The 24,259-nt window shown below is 36.8% G+C and overlaps 1 protein-coding gene across 1 annotated transcript in view; it reads right to left on the bottom strand.

The window, feature by feature from the left end:
• The window catches only part of LOC577995 (exostosin-1), a 47,385-nt gene extending 29,284 nt beyond the window's left edge, over nucleotides 1-18,101 (bottom strand). The window contains exon 1 of the mRNA XM_778188.5: nucleotides 16,996-18,101. Within this exon, the coding sequence (XP_783281.4) occupies nucleotides 16,996-17,879 (884 nt within the window). The 5' untranslated portion in view covers nucleotides 17,880-18,101. The remainder of the gene's footprint in view (nucleotides 1-16,995) is intronic.
• Nucleotides 18,102-24,259: the final 6,158 nt, after the last annotated feature.

Below are 24,259 nucleotides of genomic sequence, written 5' to 3'. Positions count from 1 at the left end.
TATACCTGTACATGTACTGTAGCATACATATGTATGTGTACATGGACAATGTTCGAGATGATAGGATCATGGAGATATATATCTCCATGATAGGATTATAGCCTAATAAGTATATATTAAAGATAAATACCAGTTATGGTCATGCGATTGCATTGTGAAAGAAACGTGGAAACGATCAGAAAAGGTTTATCATCTAGCATTTAAGTATTGGTGTGTACTGCAAGGTTCTGGAATCATCAAAATGATAAGAAATTTGGCCCAGTCTTGGTAAAGTTACAAGCACTGTACACAGAAAGATGTATATGGGACTACGCACACGTGGGCGACACATGCGTTATATCTATCAGGTCCAAATAGATATAATAATTTACCAAATATATCAATTAGTACGCGGTTTCTCGGCAAAATTTGTATGATCATGTATTAGTCAAAACATATTCTTTCACATGATTGGTAATAAGAGCTTCCATTTCATTTTTTGAGAGGGGGGCGTTTCCAAAAGGGGCCTTTACCTTTAAGTAGAAGAGTGATGACAATATGCTGCCATCTTTAAAATCAAAATATCAATATTTACATAGCCATCGATGCATGATGATTAATATCTTAAATTTAGCACAAGTTAACATTGAGGTGTTAAATTGAGACAATGGATGAACTATAATAGACCTGTGGATCAAGTCATTTCCTATATAGCCAGTATTGAGGAAATCACCTCTCTACCAAATAGTAAAAAATAAGAGGATAGGGTAGCCACATCCACCCAAGTTTTCTTAACCACATACAGTATCTGAACAAACAAAGCTATCATATGACTGACTCCATACTCATTCTCATGCTCTGTCTAGAAAATGTAATATTTTTAACCTCACCCATCAGAGAGCAAAAGGTTACCACTTACCAGTCTGTACATAGTACTGAACACTGTATGCATAGAAAATCCTTGCAGAGATCAACTAAAGAGCTGATACGAAGTATGTAGGCTCAATAGTTAAACAATATTTGATCTTATCAGGTTTGCGAAAATAGTTCAATTGTTTATTATTTTTTTTTAAAGATATCATCACAATAAGTTGAGTATTTTCAAAGAAATTTGATAAAATAAACTTCTGACTCCCACTTTAATACATGAAATCTCACTAGATTCAAATTTATTTAGAATCATTTGTTCTCAACATGAATGTTCAAAAGTATGTCTGTGTTAGGTGCTTGGTAAAAGGTTGTATCCAGTGGCATGACCAGAATACACTGTTTAGAAATATGCAATTATAGAGCTACCAATTATCAGGCATTAGGCGTGACATCACGCATTTCGAGGGTCTGAAAATGCTCTTACGCACGACGCGCGCTAGATGTTGAAAAAAACGCTATACCTTATACGTGTGTTATACCCTCGCACACGCGCTATTTAAATGACTTTATTGTATTGTATTGTATTGTATTGTATTGCCGATCTGTGAACTTGGCATCTCTGCAATTAGAACATTGGATTTACTCCTAAGAACAGACAATCCAGAGTAATCCTATGGTGTCATGAACAAGGCTGTCAATTTGTCATGCTGTACATGTATATGTATATCAATTAAAGGTGGATTTTGAGCTACATGTAATCCTTTTCTTTCGCATTGATAGCTTAACCACCTACAGTACATGTTCATAGGGTACTACATACACACTGTACATGTGTCCTATTTGTCACCTCTTTTTAATTCAGACGGGGTGGCACAAATTTGAGGTAATATCCGGTGGAGTCAAGATTGCGTCAAGCTATTACTCTGAATTAATTAAACTTAATTTGTGTAATTGCATAATAATTACGAGGTTCTGACCAAATCAAAGCCAGTGTATTGCTTCCAGAGCCAACCAAACCAACAAAGAATTCTCCAGTTTTGTCTGCAGTGTCATGTTGTGAAATTAAATAAAACGTACAGTGATACTTTCTGAAAGTTTCTGTTGTCACTTTCCACAAAGTTCCTATGTTTGTATAGGGGCAACTAAGGGACATCAGACAGTCGTAAGGAAATGATGTGCTATTCTGTGGAAATGATCTTTCTTGTATGCTCAGACTGGCAGGGGAAGTTACGATATAAAATGGATGAAAACTTGAAACAATGGATTTTCATGAAACCATCCACATTCTTGGAAATTGAATCACTGAGAGATAGAATTTCAAAGTACACAAACTTGTACTTTGATACTAAGAAAGTCAAATATTTACATTGTCAGTATCGCTAGAGATGCGTGATGATTACAACGCCTCATTTCGCTCCTTCAAAATATGAAGACGGTACTAAAAAGGAATGTTTCAATTCTTCAATTCTTCATACAGGGCTAAAGTTTAGGGGCTACAATATATGGCTGCATATAAATCACTGAGAGATGCCAATGTGAATGCAAACAAGCATGTAGACTTTAATAGTAGTAGGATACATCATACATGTACACAGTATGCTGTAGGCCGATACAATGAATGTACAGTTGTACATGTAATCAATTACTAATCCGTGATACAGACTCTGCAATCTTATAAGAGTGCATCAAAGAGATACATGTACACTGTATGTAAAATATGTGTCAGCCATCATTATGATATATTATTCATGAAGAATACTGTATACAGTTTAAGGTGAATTTTAAGTACCGGTAATCGTAATAATAACATGTACAATGTCTACATGTACATGTACCTTGCATTACAGTACATGTACCTGTGTATGTCTGTCAGAAGTATGTCCTGAGAAGACTAGACTGGTAGATTGAACTGTCTTTGACCTGCTACACAATGGAATGCAGTCTCTATGGTGAATAATTGATTACCTGGTTGCTAGGAAACTTGTCATCCTCACATAAATCTGAGAACCCAGATGGATGAAACTTAAATATTGTTTGCAGAAAACTTCACCACTTCACCAACTTCCCATTTCTTCACCAATATTTGGAAAGTCATGAACAAACCTGTAGGCGTTAATATCACATATTTGCCGTAAAGGCCGTGGTATTTTCGGAAGATAATTGCATCGCCAAAAAGTAAAAGAAGGCACTGTTACGGAGCTGCCGCACATACAACACAACTGCGCACCCTGCCCAAGTCGCAATTTCGTATTACACCACACATCGTCGTAGGGGTATATGTACAGGTGTAGGATACCAAATCTGCCTGCGATACAGTACTAGCTTAAAATGAAGATTTGCTAAATTACTATCATTTTTTAGGTAAACTTCCTGTAAATTTATAAGAATATTGATGAATTTGTTATCAGTTTGTAGAAAAAATAGTGTTCTACAAGGAAATTACTAAGGCTGTGCACAACAGTGTAATGAGGTACCCGAGTACACTCCCAGGCTCACAAGCGAATACTCGAATATTCGGACACCATGTTTTTTTTATAATTTTTTTGAATTTTTTTGAATTTGTTGATTTGTTGATTTTTTTTGATTTTTTTGATTTTTTTGCCACTACCATACCACTCAGCAGTTTCCCAGGTCCCTCGCCGAAAACGCATGCAATTTTACTTCGAGTTGCAGTTGAAGGCGCCGATTTAATAAGAATAATAACAGTAAACAATGCTGTTTGAAAAACCAAAGATGGCAGAATAATCCATTGTCCTCCGAGTCCAAACAGAAATCTGGACATTTGGTCCCAGTTTCTGAGTGGTGAGTTTGACAGTGCTTGAGTTGGGAAACATTTTTACCGACAGTACCATGCCCTCGGCCGCCGCTCTCCCTGGCACGGGTAAGCGTGGGCCTGGACATTTTTTTTTTTTTTGCGGCCGAATATTCAGGTACGAGAAATCGTACCCGAGTAGTTGTCAACCGTGCGGGTACTCGAGCATTCGACTACCCGTCGCAGCCTTAGAAATTACGATTATTTTGTTTCGTCCGTTTGGTCTTTTTTCCTTTCGTTTTTTTTTTTCTTTTCTTTTTCCTCTACTAAATGTCAAAGTTGGGGTCGCGCCCTTATCGCCGGCAAATACGGTAACTGTATAAAATGCTGATTTTTTTTTTCTTCTTCTCAAATTCATATTTTGAGGCTTGTAAAAAAGATCTGCGTACATATTGTTTCACAGATCACAGTGACTTGGACATTGGTAAAAAATATCTTCGTTATTTTGCCTCAATTCACCCAGGCTATTTTCAATGACAGTGGTGTGTGCATACATGTAGCTACATGTAGCTCATTGTATATTGTTCAATTTGTGACCTTAAAACAATTTGAAAGTCTTAAAAATAAGACCTTCATGAAAACTGGAAGTTTTAGCTTTTGGAGAAGGGCTGTCCATGGATATTAATTTTAAACATTTTGTTCGAGGTCACCTGCAGGCTAATTTTCGTGGATCCAATAACAGTCTGGGCTGATGTTGTTTCATTCTCCATTTTATGAGCTGATACTGCCCTTTTAATGGACATCGTCTAATGAAAACAGCGAATGATAGCTTGAGGGAGTGCTTGAAGGATTTCAGCACGCTTTTAGCTGGATTATGTCTGGTGAATCTCATTGCTAGCTTCTGGTTCAGACTATACAGTAACATTTGGAAAGGTCATCAAGTTTCTTCCCAGATTCATCGGTTCCATCCGCCAAGCAGGTCAGACACAACATTATTTGGACGTAAATAAGCAGCGCCATGCAGCAATAACTGTCCTTATCTCTTTGGAAACTACAAATGTAAATGTATGCCTACAAGTGATGTACAAAATGAGTTTGGAGTCCTCTTTTACAGCTGTCTTTAAAGTTCAAAATGCAGTAAACAATTCTTATTTTTACATACCAGTAATAACAAAAAATTAGTAAACAGATTTTTATGATCAAACCTAACCTATATGTAGGATATTTGAACTTGACATTTGAATAGTAACAATGATTTTTCCAGCTTTTAAAGGAAGCTACATGTAAATTGAGGAGGAGATAGGAGGAATCCATTGACTGTATTACCATGGCCTTGGAGTGAACCCTGTTAATGACAAAGGCATGCTATGTGAATGAGAAGGAGGATGAACAGTCTATTCTTGTTTCAAGTGCTTTGTTGTTGGCTTCTTCATACTCATAGGCTGCTGAGGCTGCTGAGGCAGTGAGGGCATATCCAAGCATTACTTGGGGGAGCAATCACGCTACAACCATTTCAAGCCTTAATTTAAATTGAGTATACAGATGCTTGTAGCAGGGAGCAATACAGTCTCGACTCTCAACCAAGTACAGACAGTAGGCCTACTACATTTACATACGTGCACGCTCTTCATGTAGAGGCCTAAGTTTATATACACGCTTTTGCATGAATAAATACTTCGCTAGGTCAAAATGCATTTTACAAGTAGATAACATTGCTACTGTACACCGTTATATAGCCTCTTCCATTTGCACAATGTAAGTCTTGTTGTATATTTTAGGTATAACTTTTTCAAGAGAAGAATATGCAGTACCAGCACTTCCATTGATTAATATTGGTAAAATGCATTTCAAGCCTGTAGTCTGATAAGCACTCTCACTCCAAATGTGTAAGGTGACAACAGGAGGATTAGAAATCTATAGAAATGTACATGTATGTGAAGGGATTATAACATTGTCTTAAACTTGGCATACTAATTAGCCACATCCTGTTCCTTGTTTTGTCTGGGTCTTAAAGGTAATGCAAAGTTTTGGGAAATTTTGAAAATAGGATGCCCCTGTTGAATTAGCTCCTTATGCAACTTTTGGTGGTTTCTTGGTGCCTGGTCACAAATAAACAGTATTTACCAAATACAGAAATAGTCAGAAAATAAAGTAAACTTAGGCATAATTATTCATTATTATTATTATAATTGAGCTTATTTTGCCACATACTTGAGATGATTGAGATTTCCAGTTTGGTTTTACGCATATCTTGCTGATCAATCTAAACAATCTACCTCATGTACAGTACTGCATGATAATCAATAACTTTAAGCCAGTTTCTTTCGAATATAATTACATGACCAGAGCTCCAAATTAGCTTTATGGCAAGGCATGAAGAGGGACTTGGGGACATGCATGGTGGGAGGATGTCATATGGTGTGCCATCGGGAGCAAGATGACAAGACAAAAATCAATTCTATATGTACGTACGTACTAGCAGAACCTGTTGTGTTCTCTGTAATGAAATTACTGACAGTATTAATCAAAATTCCTGACAGGTTTGCATTCCACTGGCAATTGTCACATTAAGCTTGAACTAGTGATTAAATGTGGAATGGTGTGAAACGGGCTTCTCGCCAAGAAATTAAAAACGTGTGGCACGAACCGAGGGAAAATTTGACCCCCCCCTTTTAAAGGTACTATGTCCCTTTTGCAGCCAACCTCAAATGCTGTAGAACTTTGCAGGAATTATGAATATGTCATGTATGTCCTTTCTGTGAAATTTAAACGTTAGCAGTGTCCTCATATTCAAATTATGCAAGGAAACCTGTTTACTTGCTAGACTTCACTGTCAGACACTATTGAGTGACTGACTGGCTTTTTTTCTTCTTTGGTAATAAATGAAAAGTGTTGTAAAGGGTACATGAGCATTTGTCTACATCAATAACCCACTTCTTGTGATGGCCAAGATTAAACTGATTGAATCTTTGCGCAGCATAAAACGTATGACCATTCGGTACAATTGTCTGAAAATCAAGACTATTACTTTTGGGCTCTATAGCCCTAAAGTCGATTTGACAACTAATAGTCGTTATTTTCCCACTTGAAGACATTTTCAAGCCCCACCTATTTTAGGGAAGTTCTAAATTAGTTTTATCTTACAAATGCAGTTGGAATTTAACTTTTTCATTTTTTTGGCCTGCAAATGGGACATAGTACCTTTAAACAAGTATTTCAAGTAATTTGATGAATTTTTATCATATGGTATTATATTCCAGGTCATTGTCATATTTACCCTTGCACTAAATAATCTAAATTATCAATGTTATTCTATCTGTCTATGTTGAAATTTGTTATCCAATGTTACAAAGAAAACAAAATGAGAATGATCCTAGTTGTTTGGATTTTTTAAAGCTGTAATTATTTTCCTTATATTAAAAACAATATTGCATTTTTTTATTTTCACAAAAAAAGTCTTTTGCTTTATATTCGAGTAAAATAAATTCTCTGTCTCAAATGAAATTTGTACACCCGTCAATGAAAGTTTGATTTGAGGTCAACACACACACACAGACTAGGCCGCTGCGCTAAGCTATGTGCACACAATACCACACCTGCCTACCATACTACCCTAATTCAGAATATTCTGTTTATTTTTATTTCTAGGACCTGAAAATCCAGAATATTCTGATTTTTCAAAATTTCGATTTTTTTTTTTAAAATTTATTTTTTATTTATTTAAATTTTTTTTTTTTTTTTAAAGAATGTGTGGCGCAAGGTCGGGCCAATCAGGAACGCGTGGCGCACGCCACACGTTATCTGTTTACGCGAGGGCCTTGGTGTGAAAGGAACAACAATCTACATCTACACCTGTACAGAAATGTACCGGTACTACAGTCATACCATACACGCTACCATCATATTAGCATTTTATTGTTATTATCCTAATTTTCTTGCATTATATTGGATTGTGAAACAGCAATCAAGTAGAAAGTACATGTACACCTTATATTTGGGCCAACGTGTACAAATGTACATTCTTACATGTAAATCAAATCAAGAAAATATCTAATCTGTGCACATTACATAAAATGGGTCCAATGTACAGGGGTGTACATGAAATGAGCTACTGTACATGTACATGTATGCTACATTTCTTTATTCTGTTTGTACTGGATTTCAACATGCACAAAGGCATCATGCATATACAAAGAACTATTTCATTAACCAAATCCAAATGTTAAAGAAAATTGCCTTATTCTAGCCAAGAGTTTTCTTGGAAAGGTAGATGTGACATGTAATGATGTAGGCCTACATGTATGTATGTGTGTACATGTGAAAACTGCATTGAATACAGTAAAATATTCATACATTATGTATAGTTATTTCTAAAATAGACATGTAATTGTAAGACAGCGTCTTTTAAGGCAGCCTTACACACCCTGGCCTACATGTACTACCGTATGTACATTGTATACAATACGAAAAAAGGCCATACCAGGTAGTCACTGACCAGTTTAGTCTGCTTCTGTACTACGTACACCATTTAGCAACAGTCTTATCATACCAAAGCTTTTTTAATTCCTTAACAAAACCTACAAATGGATTTCTCTTCACTAGCTTCTTCACGGAGGTGTAGTGAAGCATACAGTAAAGATAGACAGGGCCTAGCTCTCCTCCATGGGAAAAATCAATACCAAATTTCCACTTGAGTTAGTGGCAGACAATTGTCCCAGAAAAAAAAGAGCTTGAAGTTAATCCGAAGTTCCAACTCAGAGGCAAGCTCTTAAAGGTAATCTACCAACCTGGAACTACTGGTAAATGTAAAGGCAAAAAAGAGTATCTCACAGTATCAAACAAATTGATTCTTTATATTAATATACTTCCATGTTCAAATTTTTTTTTAACCCTGTTAATTTAAGGCTTCGATCGGATTGGAAGATCGGAGCGACACCCTCGCACCATTGCTTGGTATCAGCAAAAAGTATCGGTTCAAAAAGTTTCTCTTGTTTTGTTGTTATACTTGAAAACATACAAATGCAGGAACCCAGATTTTCAGACTTGACTCTTGGATTGAATCTAACCTTCACACAATGACTATTCAATACAAGTCAACTATTGAGCGAATGCTTGAGCAAGAGAGAGAGAGAGAGAGAGAGAGAGCCCAGTCAGGTCAGCCTACTCAGATCATCAGCTTAATGTGCTTAGATTAAAACTCCTTGCTCACATGAATAAACCCACTGCAAACATTTCCAAAAAATAAACAAAATTACCGTATTTGCCGGCGTAAAGGCCGCAGTATTTTCGGATGAGAAAATATCAAAAAGTCGGGGTGCGGCCTATGCAGCGAAACAGTAATTTTTTTTTTTTAAAGTAAGTCAAAACCAGCACGACTTTGCACATACATGTATGGCACTAGATCTACGAACGGTACAATAACTATACATTTCCACACATCTTACCGACAATTTATCTTGCATTGTTGACATGAAGACGAAAACAAACTTCCAAAAACAACATCTGCCGATAGATCTTGATCTAAGTTCGAGCCAATGCATTGCAAAAGTAAAAGAAGGGCTTGTTTAACGGAGCTGCCTCGAAGCATCCGGCACGCGAAGTCGCTATTTTGAATCCATTTCAATACACAAGAGAGAGGCGCAATGTATACATCACAGGAAACTACGTAGGCTAGCATCAGTGCGGGATGGCCGAGCGGTCTAAGGCAGTGATTTTAGTCACATCAACATTTGTACGCAAGAGATCAAATCCTGACTTTGACAAAAATTTTTTTTTTTTTTTTTTTTTTTTTTAAATGTCAAAATCGGGGGTGCGGGCTATACGGCGCTGCGGCCTTATCGCCGGCAAATAAGGTATAGCAAAACATATATGCGTTCTGTTCCAAAAACATTAATTTTCAAGAATGGTGGGTTACATACATGTAGTACATACCGTAAATCTCTGTGTATACATGTACCGTACGTGTATACATGTATGTGTAGGATTTTTAAAACAAATGTGTTTGAAGTCAAATATTGATGAAAGGATACAAAATTTAGGTTTTCTGCATATAACAGAAAACCCAAATTATGTATTCTTTTATTAATATTTTTCTTCCAACACATATTTTGGAGGAAAATCTTTGCAGAAGTACATGTATACTTAAATGACTTTCTCTTTCACATTATGATACAATTTAAGTGAAATTTTGCAATCAAAATTTGAATTTGGGGCTCCCAACACTTTAGAGGGGCTTTAAGCACTACCTTTACAGTTTAACGCCCTGCATAAGGGTGTGAATTACATGTACAAGTTTAAGATTCATCCTCTTATCAATTAGTTTGATGATTCATAACTCACAAACAAAACACTTCAAGTATGGTTTACAGATCACTGGAAATAATATATTGACACCTCACCTTGATTTCTTGCTGGTATCATAAGAATCATATTTCAGAGATTTAATCCAGAGATTAAATGGTACTCCTACCGGTATACTGTTTTCACACTGGCAAAATTTTGCTTAACCCCAGACTATACATGTAGGTGGGGTTAAAGGGGGGTCTTAGCCCCACCGGCCCCCACCTATAGTACGGGGTTAGCTTTCCCTGCAAAATAGCAGGGCTAGCCCCGCTATTGTGGTGCTAACTCCGCAATTGCGGTGCCAAGCAAATGAATGAGAACAGAAACAAAAAATAGTCTGGTACTATGCAATGGAGCGAATTAATGAATATTCACGCTATACAGTATTCAGCTACATGTAGTATGTAGCTAACGACTGTGAGAACAGCATAAATTTTTTATTCCGGTATAAATTCTAGACACAGATGAATCTCTTTAAATCATGACCACTAGCACAATATCCAACAAAGATTAAAACAAATAATAATAATGCAAAATTATTGTGAAAAAGGCAACTTTTCATATGACTTTAAGAGACTGCATTATAAACAATGTTGTTAATTTATAGTATACAACTCTTTTAAAAAACATTTTCTTTGAGCAAATATATGCAGCAGTTAAAGATAAACTTTAGTACTGGTAATGCGATTGCATTGTGAAAGAAAAGGTGTGGAAAGGATCAGAAATAGTTGATCATGTAGCATGTAAGTATTGGTGTGCACTGCAAGGTTCTGGAGTCATCAAAATCATAATAAATTTGACAGAGTCTTGGTAAAGTAACAAGCACTCACATAGAAAGCTATATATGGGACAACACACGTGGTGTCGGGGCTAGTACTACCTTGATTTCCTTGTCTTTCTATGCTCATTACTCAGCCAGTATACATTTTCTTCCAAAATTGTTTGGCACATGTCATTTATTTGTAATCTGGAACATTCAGTGTAAGTTTTGTTTTATTCTGTGAGAATTTTTTGTTTTGTTTTACCAGTACTGGAGTTTATCTTTAATGTAATGGTAGTCCTGAATCTGGCCGGTGTTATTTCATTTTGAGATCACAATCTCTCCCATCCCTTACCTCCTACCTTGTCTATATAACAAACTCATTACAATCCTGTTTAATAATCTCTTACCACCTCTTTCTTAAAGGTTTTGCTGTGTTGAAAGGCAAAGGAATAAAAATAGATTTCTTAAAGTTAACCTTCTATTAAAAACAGATTTACATGTAACATCAAATAAAATGAATGCCCGATTGTGTTTTATTGGCACTTGGAGTACAAGTTTGCACACTTACATGTACACTGTACAGTACATGTTTCAACAGGATGTATTCCTTCTAATGGCAAAAGCTACACTTAAGCATCTGCTACATGTGTATACATTATGTATACAGTACTTCTTTCAAACCACAATTGTAAATTGTACCCAAATGTACCCAAATGCAGTCCCTTTTTAAAACAGCGCTAAGGGTCATTTGAGGGCCTTTCAATCTCAATTTATTGTTTACAATTAACATTTGCATGCTGCAGTGTACACCTCTCTACTGGTACAGTGCGAGTCCTACATGTACAGTACACTACTACTCTTTTCACACTGGTTTTGCTTAGCCCCGTACTTTGCTTAGCCCCGTACTATCCTTAACCCCGGACTATTTTGGGGGGCTTTTCACACACACTGTTTTTAGTCCCGTACTAGCGCCTATTCCGGAATAAGAAAATTCCCGCTGTTCTCCCTGCATTTCGTGAACCCCGGATATCGTGAATGTTATGATTTGACATACTTCGCATCTGGCCAGCTGCGATACGCTCCATTGCGTAGTACCGGACTATTTTTCGTTTCTGTTCTCATTCATTTGCTTAGCACCGCAATTGAGGGGTTAGCAGGAGTTAGCACCACAATTGCAGAGTTAGCCCTGCTATTTTGCAGGGTTAGTTAACCCTGTACTATAGGTGGGGTTAGCCAACTTTAGCCCACTTTGGTAAAAACCAGTCTGAACAGAAAGTGGAATAGGCTTAACCCCGTACTATAGGTGGGGCTAAGATCCCCCCTTAACCCCACCTATAGTACGGGGTTAAGCAAAATATTGCCAGTGTGAAAACAGTATTAATGTACACTTGACCCGGGAGAGCAATCCTGATGTGAGCCAGGGGAGATGAAGCATAAAGCTATCAACAAGAACACTGACGATTCGGTGGAAAGCTTGATTAAACCTGCTGGAATAAACTCTATGCCATGTCAGATTTTTGTCTACTTAAATTGCAGAGTTTTGTGCTACAAAATCATATAATTATGATGTATATTCAAGACCTTTTTGTTAGCCCATCACTTCAGTTCTGTGCAGAAAATTAAATTACAACTAACTTAGGTATTACTGGAAGAAGATGATGCTACAGTACATGTACTGTACATTGTATACATCTACAAATCTAATAACAGCGGTGTCTGTAACTCTGTATCCATTCAGATTATGAGCAAGTTATTATATACATGTACATGTAAATGTACACTGTAAAGATATAAAAACATGAGGAGCTACATGTATATGTACGTGTTGAAGGCAGATGATAAGCAATTCAATCAATCATTCAATATTTTATCATCTACAGTATTACTGTACATCTACTAGATGTTGCATAATTATAAAGACACATACATGTACATGTAAATAGAGGAAAGAAAATTTGAGTATTATTTTGAACATCATGATAGATACAGTACTTACTGATAACTCAATTACCCATCAGGGTCTATTGTCTACAGTTGTCTTTGAACATCGAATGAAAGCAGCATTTGACATCTGGGTGAGGCCTCCCTTACATGTGTTATGAAAGCACACTCGGACATCATGTGGATGTTTGCGACCAGCCAGCAGAAAATATGTACCCATGAGCAAAGCTGGCATTGAACACATGATTTAAAGTGACCTTCCTAAAATCAGTTTCTTTATGACCTTCCCTTTCACAACTCTAATTGGATACATTTCTCTTGTATGCATGAATGCAATACCCTGCCACATGTATACTGTACATCTAGTTATTTTTTACACATTGTGGTGTAAGGATGTCAGGCATTAGCCTTAGGACAGGGTGTGTATCTTGCTGTAAATTCATGGTTCAATCAATGACATCCAAAGTGTCTTCTTCACTGTTGGTTTCATATCATGCAGTCAACCCTATCTTGCATACATGTATGCGCCCTCCAGCAAACTATAATACAGCCTCCTCCTCATAATGCATGGTCCACCTGCGACACTGACCCCCACTTCAAATCTCCCAGTGCCACTCTACCTGTCTAGGAGTAGGAGATAGAACTGAAAGTTTGATCATTTGCATGAACTCCTTCAAGATGGTATTCTGAGTCACTGAGTCTGAGTGGCAATCATCTTACACTGTACCTTCCCCTCTCCTTTTCCAATCTCCATTTCTCGTTATCGATTACTCTTTTTTTTCTTCAAATTTAACATACATTATGTTCAATATTAAATTTCATTCTCCTTTACTTCAGTTTGTTTTCTGTCATTCTGTCAATCATTCCACATGTATCTTTCTATTACTCTTCCTCTCTACTCCATCTACATATTGGAGAATTCATTTCAGGTAATAGTGATGCTAGAGTGATACAGTACAAAATTCTTTCATGAATTCACATGTACATACATGTACACTGTACATGTTCATGTACCTACATTGTACATTACTAGTAGCCTACTACACTTACTGGACGGGTACAGTACTTGGAGATGCTGATTGCAAAACATACTGTACATGTACTGGAAGAGTCAAGATTCTATGGAGCATGTCTTGACCCGACATTGGCCGATACTATACACAGTACACATGTACACACATTACCAAAAGAGCACTAGAAAAAAAGAAGATAAAAATCAACCACAGGAAAATATCACCTGCCATATGCACATGCCTTGAAACCAAAACTAAACAAAGATGGTCATGCGTCATACACCTGTAGATTTATTCCTGTTAAACAAACATTATTATTATTATTTGTATTAAGTATTTGGTGTCACCTGTGCCTGCGAGGCGAAACATGTACTGAATCACTGGGTCTCTCCTCCCGGTATAACTGATTGGGGGAGTGCAAGTGGACCACTACACCGGAGTTTCCCCTACTCTTAACTATATGAATAGTGCAGTGGGTTCTTAAAGGGATCCAGCAACTTGGTCGTACATGTAGATCCTTTAAAAATCCTTGATTTAGCTTATGCTGCAATGATAATTATAAACCTCTACATGTAGGTCAGTTAGGAACCCCATGACTTTTACAAACTGATCGCCTGTCTGATTATCAAGACATTTATCATTTTGAAGCGCATCATTTTTAGGGCTTCAATATAACACTATATCACAGACACTGATAAGATTGTTAAACGATCCCTTTAAAATTAAAGGTAATACAAAATTTTGGGAAATTTTGAAAATTGGCTGGATAGTGATTCTTTAAAATTTTGATGAATTTGGATGCATCTGTGAATGTACATGTATTACATGTATAAGCACTATAAAATTCAGCCTTTAAAACACTTCTGCTTTCGAGAAAAACTGAATATACAGATTTACCGGTGCTCCCGGTAAAGTTTGATAATTTTCAAATAGCGCCTATTGCCAATCTGCCATACAATGGTACATGTAGCTGCGGCCATGAAAATATAATTTTCAAACGGGAATATCCAATCGGTCGATTTTAGTCAAGAAACATTGTTTTATAGCTTAATTTATTTATTGACCTTGAGAGAGCTACATGTATACAACATAAACAGTTATTGTTTACAATTTCATTACTTTAGACTCGATTTCAACCGCGACAACGATTACTGAATATTGTAGGATATATATATGCTTCCAAAACATTCATTTGAACTAAATTAATGACCCTATTATCCCAATACCAAGACTTTGTGTATTACCTTTAAAATGCAAAGGTGGTGGCTCTCCTCTACACGGGGCCCCCATTTAACATCCTATCCAAGGAACATCCTATCCAAGGAACATCATCTTAGCAAACTTGTATTGCCAGGCTTTAAAATACAAGATACCTGTACTACAAGATACCTGTACGACAAAATTGCATTAGTTGGCATATATCTGCTAACATTATCAACAAATATCTGCTTCGATCTTGATTAAAATAGTGGCATTAGGTGTACATTAAGAAGTAATTTTTTTTATAGCCACTTTTTCAACTAAAACTCTGTTGTAACATGTAAATGTTGAATCTACGAGCCTTAATGTGTACTTGAAGGACCTACAACTGTACACCAAAAATACAGGCAAGGGTACTGTGTAAATGATTATGTCTGCAAAGTACAAAAGAAGGTAGACGTAATGATGGGAACACAAAAAGTTCTACTCCAATCTGACCACAATGACCACATTCCCTGCTGCTTTGGGCTTGACCAATACAACACAGCCTGAACACAGCCGGAGGAAGAGAGAAAACTAGTAAAGGATCTACTGTAATGACAAATCAGATGTGGTACACACACTCAGGATACCTTTCCATTTATAATTCTTGAGGTTTAAGGTTACAATGCATGTACAGTCTAGGTCACTCAAACAGCTAGCTACAATGTACATTGTATTCTATTCAACTCTGCTATAGCAGACACCAAGGCACCAACCCTGTTGTAGTCTACAAAAAAAAAAAAAAAAAATTGGACATAGAGATTGCTTTTTAAACTGGCCAAATTGCAAGTTTATTGTTTTAACTAGCACAATGTGCATGTACTGTAGGTATGTGCCATACATACTTGGTCTGAAATTTTGTTGTCCCAAATGTAAACTGTTTGTTCATGTACAATATACTGTAGATCACCCTCACCCAGGCCAAAACATACAGTGTGAGAAATGGTCCATAGGAATTGCAATGCACACCCGTTTTACCATTTCTGACATTGCATTCACACAAAACTTATTACGAGACTGAAATTAAAAAAAACAGAAATTACAATCTCAATTTTACAACACTGTTTGATTCTCATAAAGACCTTTCAAACAATTAACTAGTTTGCAAAACTTTGTGCCCTCCTAGAACTTAGAAGTCTAGAACATGTAAACATACATGTACCTGTATAGAAAGTAAAGTCACAATAGCTCATAGGCTCACGTTATACTGGGACCTTGTACATTTAACTCCCATGCTCTACAGAGTACAGGCCTTTTGTCAAAAACTGTACTTAATTACTTAGCCAATGACTTTGTCCTTCATTTTTTCAGTATGCTCAGTTGCTCACACAAATCAGAATTATAAGGCAGAAAATAGAAAATGAAAGCCTCTGATTCTTTCTAAACAGATTATAAATCTTCCAGTGCATCTTCTCAGAGATCCTTGAACCAAGACTGGTTTTTATGGAATGGTGGTAAAATCACTTCTTTATTCACAAGAATAAAATTAAATGATAAGCTGGGACATCCCCCCCCCCTTGAAGTCCCCTTGAAGTAAGACCTGGAAGCTTGGCAGCTGGAGACGGCTTTCTTCCAGAAGCTTTGGTATTCAAGGTACAGGGACCCTGATAATATTAATGTCAGAAAAAAAAAATCATATTGACTTGTTCTTTTCGGGAGTTAAATATATTGTATGAGCAGATGACAAACATTTAAAATATACATTGTATATCCCTTGAAAAGGCTTCAAAGAAACCATTTGAATTATTTGAATACACTGTTGAGTGTCCAACTATGGACACGTTTTCTAGACAGGATTGAGGAGGAAAACATCAAAATTTGTTAAATAGAAAATACAGTTACATGTACTCCATTTTATAGCAGAAAAAAACACAGAAAATACAATTCCAGCAGCTCAGAATTGTGAATGTGTTGCTACATGTATTCCATTAAAAAAAAGAAAGATTGATGGACATCAGTGTAAGAAATACTACCTTCTTCATAATTATAGCTCTTCAACTTTAAATTTTAAAGTCTATCTTTTTGCTATATTAATTTTTAATTTGCAAGGCTCGTGTCTTGGACTGGCACAAAATCAAGAAAAAATTACTTACTTGTCGAACTCTGCATTATCATGGTCACAGCGTACATCTTTATGCTTCTGCCAGTTTTTCCCATGTTTACATGTTGTGAGAAGTATGATATCCACTCCATTGTGCAAGTGATAAAGAGCGTTTCTTGTATCTGATCCTATTCCAAATAAATAACGCTTTCCTTTAAATGCTAATAAATACTTTCTTTGTACTGGAAAATTATTTCCCTGGAGGTCCCCTGAATTGCCTCCTTTCTGAGGATGAGTTTTGGCAAACAGCGGCAGTGATATGTCAAAGTTAGGCCTAAAGTACTGTTCTGAGAAACTTGCTTTTGCCAGGATTGCTTCTCCTATATTAAACCCTAAATCTTCTGAGTAGTCAGGCCACGTCCCAGAATACAGATTAAAAATCAGGTGGTTTTTGCCATTATTCCAATGACTTAACTTTGATATACTGCTTTCTATGTTTTTGACATAGGTGGATGAGAGTTTGTCCCTGTCTAGGGTGTCTATTGAAGTCACAAACAAACACGCTTCATCTGCATTAGTTGTGAAGTATCTCGACGCACGGATGGAAGTTAAAATGTCACTGTACAACTGGCTAGGTTTTTGATAGGATACTGGATAAATATACACTTTAAAGCCTTCTTTACATTTCGAAAAATCAAAGCATGTCTCCATCCGGCACTTCTGATCCTTGTCTTGTGCAGAACTGACATGTAAGCTTGATGTTTGTCCATCACGCTCATAGTTCGTTTCTGACTGGTCTTCAATTGATCGTAGCCGGGCAGCCAAGGTGGCTTGTTCCCTTTGCGGCCCGTGTAGCATGTGCAATCCCCCATAGTAAAGCAGCAGGAGTAACAACCCTGTAAAAAGTACTAAAATATAACGTTTGCGGGCTTGCATGACTCTTACCGGCCCTCAGGCACTAGCCGGTAATTCAGGCGGCACTTTAATGTTGTTGCTGAAGAAAATTATCATCCAGAAAGATATACTACGGTGGACATTCCAGTCGCATCATGTAAGTCGCCATGTTGGTCGGAGTCTCCATCCTTGCAAGCATTGTATGCACTGTGTATAGTGTAAATTGTATTACGGGTCATGTCAGAGTCACAGTCTGTGGATATAGCGATCGCGATATGGCGCTAGTGCGGCGCGGCCAGCACACACTAAACGAGCGCAGACTTTGCAGGGATTCACTGATCCATGGGTGGGGTAATACCGGTAGGCCTGCCGAATTAGCTGTAAAACTGTATTACCAGGGAGTTAGAACTCCGTGGAATTATTGTCTTTTCACAAGTTCAATGCCCGCCTAAATGGTGGTGTACATGTAACTTGTAAACATTAAAAAGAAAAAGGATCTGTACGGGAATGGAGGAAGGGGGTAGAAGAGGGATAAAGGAATGTTTGGTTGAGGGGGGGGGGGGGGGGGGAGGGGGGGGGGAGGGGGGGGGGGGCGGGGGAGGGGGGGGGGGGAGGAACTCCAGAAAAGAGTGCAGAAAATTAATCTGTCGACTTTATGCTTACCAAATGTTTTGAGGGGGAACTTTAAAATCGAATTCAACGACTTACATGTTGGACAACTCTTTACGGTTAATTGCTGTAAATGAATTAAGCAAAAGTTAGGACATTTCTCAAGGGTAAAAATTGTAACTGTTTGAAACATTTTAGACCTATACAAAGTTTTTAGAAAAAAAGAGAAGAATCCAAGGTATAACATATTTGTTTGAAGATTAATAAATCAGGATTATTCTTCTCATATTATGTAATACACATGTGTACTATAATTCATGTTTCATTTCAGGGAGTTGGAATGGAACTCCGTTTCGTGGAATAAGCTGAAACTTGAACCGAACTGAACTCAAACTTTGGGAACGGGTGACAACGACAAATGCTGTTGACAACAGTTTCCAGACTTTCTAACCGTCAAGAAAGAGATGGCGCTGTTTTAACCGTGGATCTTTTTTTCTCTTTTTTTTTCTCCATTTTTTGGACCCTCCAACAGGCCATTTATTGAAAATCAATCTCAAGATAACATATTTGAACACAGTCATGTTCCAATGAATATCATATAATATTTCATAATAAGATATACATAACGAATATCAACCATAATACTGTATATAAAGAACATACATGTAGATTAGGGAAAGAAAAACAAAAATTAAATAATAATGCAACATCATGACTGAAAATGATGTGGGAAATTCAATATACTCCTATAAAAGGATCAAAATCCTCTCAAAATTTATCCATTTTTTATCAAATTTGTCAGTTTTGTTAGCAAATATACTAACTTGCCTCTCATTTTGTGTAACTATTCTTGATATATTGTTTTATTGTCCAAAAGGACGGCACAGACTTTTGTATTCGAGAAAAATATAATTGTTGTTTAGTCCAAATTATTATACAGTTAAAAGCATCATTTCTTTTTTCAATGAAACCTAACAAAACATGTTTTAACCGTGGATTTGATTGCTATTCTCAACTAGATATTCATTTCTGAATGAATTCGGAACACATAAAAGTACATGACCCCAGGCACGTAGCCACGGGGGGAGGGGGGGGGGGACGTGCTCGGTTGAACTTTTTTAGACCCCCCCCCCTTTTTTTTACCTCGATCGATTACATGTATGTGCCCCCCAAACATCAAACTCTGGCTACGTGCCTGCATGACCCTCTTATTTATCATTATACATTTGTATTTTGTTTTGTTGTATTCTGTATTCTTGGTATTATTATGCTATGTTTGTGTTATTATTTATGTATCATTATCATGACATGTAAATGTGTTGTACTCTCATATCCCGCAAGAGTCGACAAATATTCTATTCTATACCTACATAATTATGTCAGAAGGAAACACATACCGGTAGATTACCAGTTAATAAAGACAGATTTGACGCAAATGTAGTACATGATTTGCAATGCCCACCTTGTACATCAACAGAAATTGGTGCCTAATTTCTTTATAGTTTTGTATGTCCATTCTTTCAGAGAAAAACGTATATACCAAATAACTTGTGTGGTAGTAGCTTAAGACCAAGAGCGTTGCACATGAATAAGGTTTTTAAAACAGCTCATTCTTGTCAGCTCCCCTGAGAGTTTTACAGTTCCGATAACTATAGTCTTCGGGCAGCAAAGTGTCCGAACACATACTTTTCGGGCAGAGGAGTGCCCAAATATATTAATCTTGTGTAGTTATATAGATACCCGAATAATCACATATTGGAGAAGGAGGTTTCCAAAATGTGATTCCTGAAATTCGTTCACCACAACAAATTGTAGAAAGTTTTGCAGATCTTCATACAGTGAAGAACACTAAAATGCTCGGGTGACTACGCATTTTAACCTGGTGACTCTAGGTATTTGTGCTAAAGCATTTGTATACAAATTTCCTAATTCCATTTTGTTTTAAATTCTCAGTCTAAATTATGTTTTTATCAACTGCTACTGTTCTTCATATACAATGTCTATTTTATTAGAAACCTATAATACACAAGCACTGCTTTTCAATAGGTTCCTCACATTCGAATTGAGTATCATTGAGACGTGCTGATACTTCATGTATATATTTTTATACTATTTATTTTAGATGTCTGTCTATATTTGTTGGAAAATATGGAACAATATGGTCCACTTCCCGAGCGGTAAAGTATATCACTGATGTGTGATGACTGCTTTTGATCGTTTCACGAACAGCAATGGGTTCCTTGGACCTGCCAAAGGTAAAACATTCCACAACATATTTTTTAACTTTCTAACTTTGTAAATTTTTATAATTGCCAATTTTATTTAATATATTTAGAGATTTAATGCATAAACGGTATCCTATTCATGATTTTGATCCAAAGGCAAATGTTATCACCATCCTTTATATTTCATGATTGATGTCATGTAGGCTAGTTTATTTTCTCTTTTGAATAACAAGGACAAATCATTCGAGATATTATCGAAGAAAGGCAACCAAAGACGTGTCTTGAACTTGGAACTTTCGTCGGTTACTCGGCTGTTAATATTTATTTATCTATTTTCCACAAATGGGAAGGTTCACCCTTTTCAGCTAAAAGCTGGTCTTCAAAGGGGTCCATCAATTTGTTTGTTATTTGTTTTATTAACGCTGCAAGGAGCTTACCAAAGGGGGCGCGCTTCATATGTGTAGAACCCAACGAACAGTGCGTTCAAGATCAAGCTTGCAGGAAAATTGTTGAATTCACAGGCTTGAAAAAGACGGTAACTATATATCTCACCCCGAAGAAATTCAATATAGTAGACATACCAGCAACATAATTGTATCAATTCAGATAATCATAAGTTGTGGTTTCAACCCTAAAAATTATTTTATAAAAATATTATGAGGCCAAAATGTTCACTAGGTTGCTTATTGTACACGTTTTAACCTTATTTTTGGTTTTTTTTCTTGTACATGTATTTTTACTGTAAATATGACAATTTTAGTCTCTGTACTTTTGCCATGTTCTTTTTTCCTAATAACTAATGGACAAGGCTGTTATCGTGATGCATGTTTATTAATGAATCATAGTATATTTATACATTTTTTCCTTCAGTTTTGCACTCAAAACGACTAGAATATACTGTAAGCCAGAGTTTTTTTTAAACCTTGAAAGTTCCTTTTCAGATTTTAGTCTATTTTGTGAAATTCTTTATGTACATATATTTCTCTGTCAAGATGATTATATCCCCTGGAATATCACCAGGACAACTACCCCGGATAACTGTTCCCGGACCCCTAGGCAAACTGATAGTTGTCCAAGGTTTCCTCTCCTAAGGGCAGTTTTCAGGGATTGATATATTATTGAGGGTATAGTTGTCCAAGGCTTAGTTACCTGCGTAGAGTTGCCCAGGATTGATACAGGAGGTAGTTGTCCGGGGTTGATATAGTACAGGGAGTAATTGTCCGGGGTTGATATAATACAGGTAGTAGTTGTCCGGGGTTGATATAACACAAGAGTTAGTTGTCCAGGATTGATATAATACAGTGGGTAGTTGTCCGGGCTTGATATAATACAGGGGGGGTCTGTCCGGGATTGATATTTTGTTTCAATATTTACTGTGAATGATATCTACATGCAGTCTTTATGTTTACCACAAATACGGTTGCAAAATCTTTCGAGAAATCAACTCAAGGGATAATTAAATTATTATATACGAAATCATATAGGCATATTCGGATTAAATAAACCTATACTAGCTCAATGTAATGGTTATACATTTCTGCAGGGATTACGGAATCCTAATCCTAATAGTTGCCGAACAAGGTGATGTACAAAGCTTTACAAATAGCCTCAAGTTTAATTTTTGAAAATATTTATGAACATGTTTTCAGGAATAATAAATAAGCTTCATACCCCCTCCCCACATTTCTTTATTAATGTTCTTAAATCCATATTATCCAGGGATATTCACATGATGTCATTCAAACACTTGGAGCTCTATTCCGTATAAAGGAATTCAAGTTCTTATTCTTCGATCACGAGATAAGTGTATGTAAATCGGCAGGCGCGTACGCAGGGGGGGGGGGGGGGGGGATGGGTGGTATTTTTTATGTGTGTATTTTGGAGGAAACCCCCTCCCCTTTCGTATTTTTTATTTTATTAATTTTTTTATTAAAAAAACAACAACCAATGCCTGACCTAAAAAAGGTGACCTTACCCCCCCCTCGAGAGTCCACGACAGAATACTGGATTGGTGGATTTAATTAAGGGCTGACAACACAAGTTACGGAAAGTTCTGCATCGGTCACCAATTTATTTCCAGTGAAATAAAAGTGAATGAAACAATCAAATATAGAGTGTGCTGCATTGAGTGCTTTATATCGGTGAAGTAATACGAGACTAATTGCCTCTCCATTATAATCAGTGATCTAGCCAATGGTGGAGATTTCTTGTTATGACCAGTGGGTGATGGGGAGGGGGGGGGGGGGGGGGGGAGGTGGCATTATATGAAGGTTAACGACCAGCAGGGAGGGGACTGAGAGGGATAATCATAAGGGCGTTATCACCAGATAGGAGGCCCGGGGCGCATTTTTGTACACGCTAGCCTGGCTATTTCCCCTGTCTGTTGAAAATAGGGGGAAATATTATTTATCTAAACATTGTTTTGATTCATTCATGATATTTATTAACAGTGTCACGAACCAGTCATAACCGTCATTAATGGTTACAGAATCATTCATGGTCATCTAAATATTATGTTCATTCCTTGGTGATTATTTTGATACATTCAATGTAAAAATTGTATATTACGATATTAGAAATATGCAACAACATTTCCTTGAAAAAAAAATATTGGGAAGGGCCTTTTGGCACCCACGATCCAAAACTTGTTGGCGGGAAAATCGCAACTGATATCCCCTTCTTTTGTTTTCTTCTTCCTCTTGATATCCTTCCTATCTCCTCTTTTCATTTCCCCCCTTTCCTTCCTTCTCTATTTTTTTTACTGGGGGAGAGGGGGGGGGGGGGGGGGGAGGCAAGGGCTTTTCGGCCCCCGATCTCCTTCTCCCCTTTTCTTTTCTTTTTCTTTTTCCTCTTCTTTCTTTTCTTCTCTCCTCTTTCCCTTCCCCTCTCCCTTATCTCTCTCTAGGCTCCTTTTTTTGGGGGGGGGGGGGGGCAAGGCCTGCTCGGCCACCCCCTGGATTCGCTTCTGCATCTATTACAAATTGCTTGGAAACTAAATAATTAAAAAGATGTAATAAAAGTATCATTTTTCATGCACTGCAATAAAGTAAAGTTTGCCTTGTGTAAATCTGAGGGCGGTTGGTTAAAATATACTTTGAGAGAAATACTAAAATGACTCACTATGTTCTTTGATTTATCACCAGTTTTTTTAAATTTTAATGGTACTCTAGAATCCCTAACGGGACTTGGGAGCATTGTTCAGATGAGAGAAAATGGTGCTAAGGTATTTTAATACTAAACGTACAATTAAAGATAATCTGAAAGTTTGAGTGAAAACAGACTAATTTAATGCCAATAGAGAAGATCTGATCAATTCCTGAATTCTCCCAACTCTATTATTACAATTTAATTAAATTTTAGATGAATGCAAATCGTTACAAAGCAATTAATAGGCTCTATGTATAATTCAAAACATTTAGTAATTGAAAGATTTTAAAAAGCCTGTTTTATGTCTTATTTTCATGGAAAACGGTTGGAATAAATTGAAAAATTGGTTGGGAGAATTCTACTAATAGAGGGAGTTACACATTGACGCCTTAAACTATAAATATCTTTGTTCTTTTTGGTTAGTACAGTAGAAAAGGCCAA

This window comes from Strongylocentrotus purpuratus, unplaced genomic scaffold (assembly GCF_000002235.5).
Source record: "Strongylocentrotus purpuratus isolate Spur 01 unplaced genomic scaffold, Spur_5.0 spur5_scaffold_7, whole genome shotgun sequence".
Taxonomy (NCBI): domain Eukaryota; kingdom Metazoa; phylum Echinodermata; class Echinoidea; order Camarodonta; family Strongylocentrotidae; genus Strongylocentrotus; species Strongylocentrotus purpuratus.
This window is presented reverse-complemented; position numbering and strand designations above follow the sequence as displayed.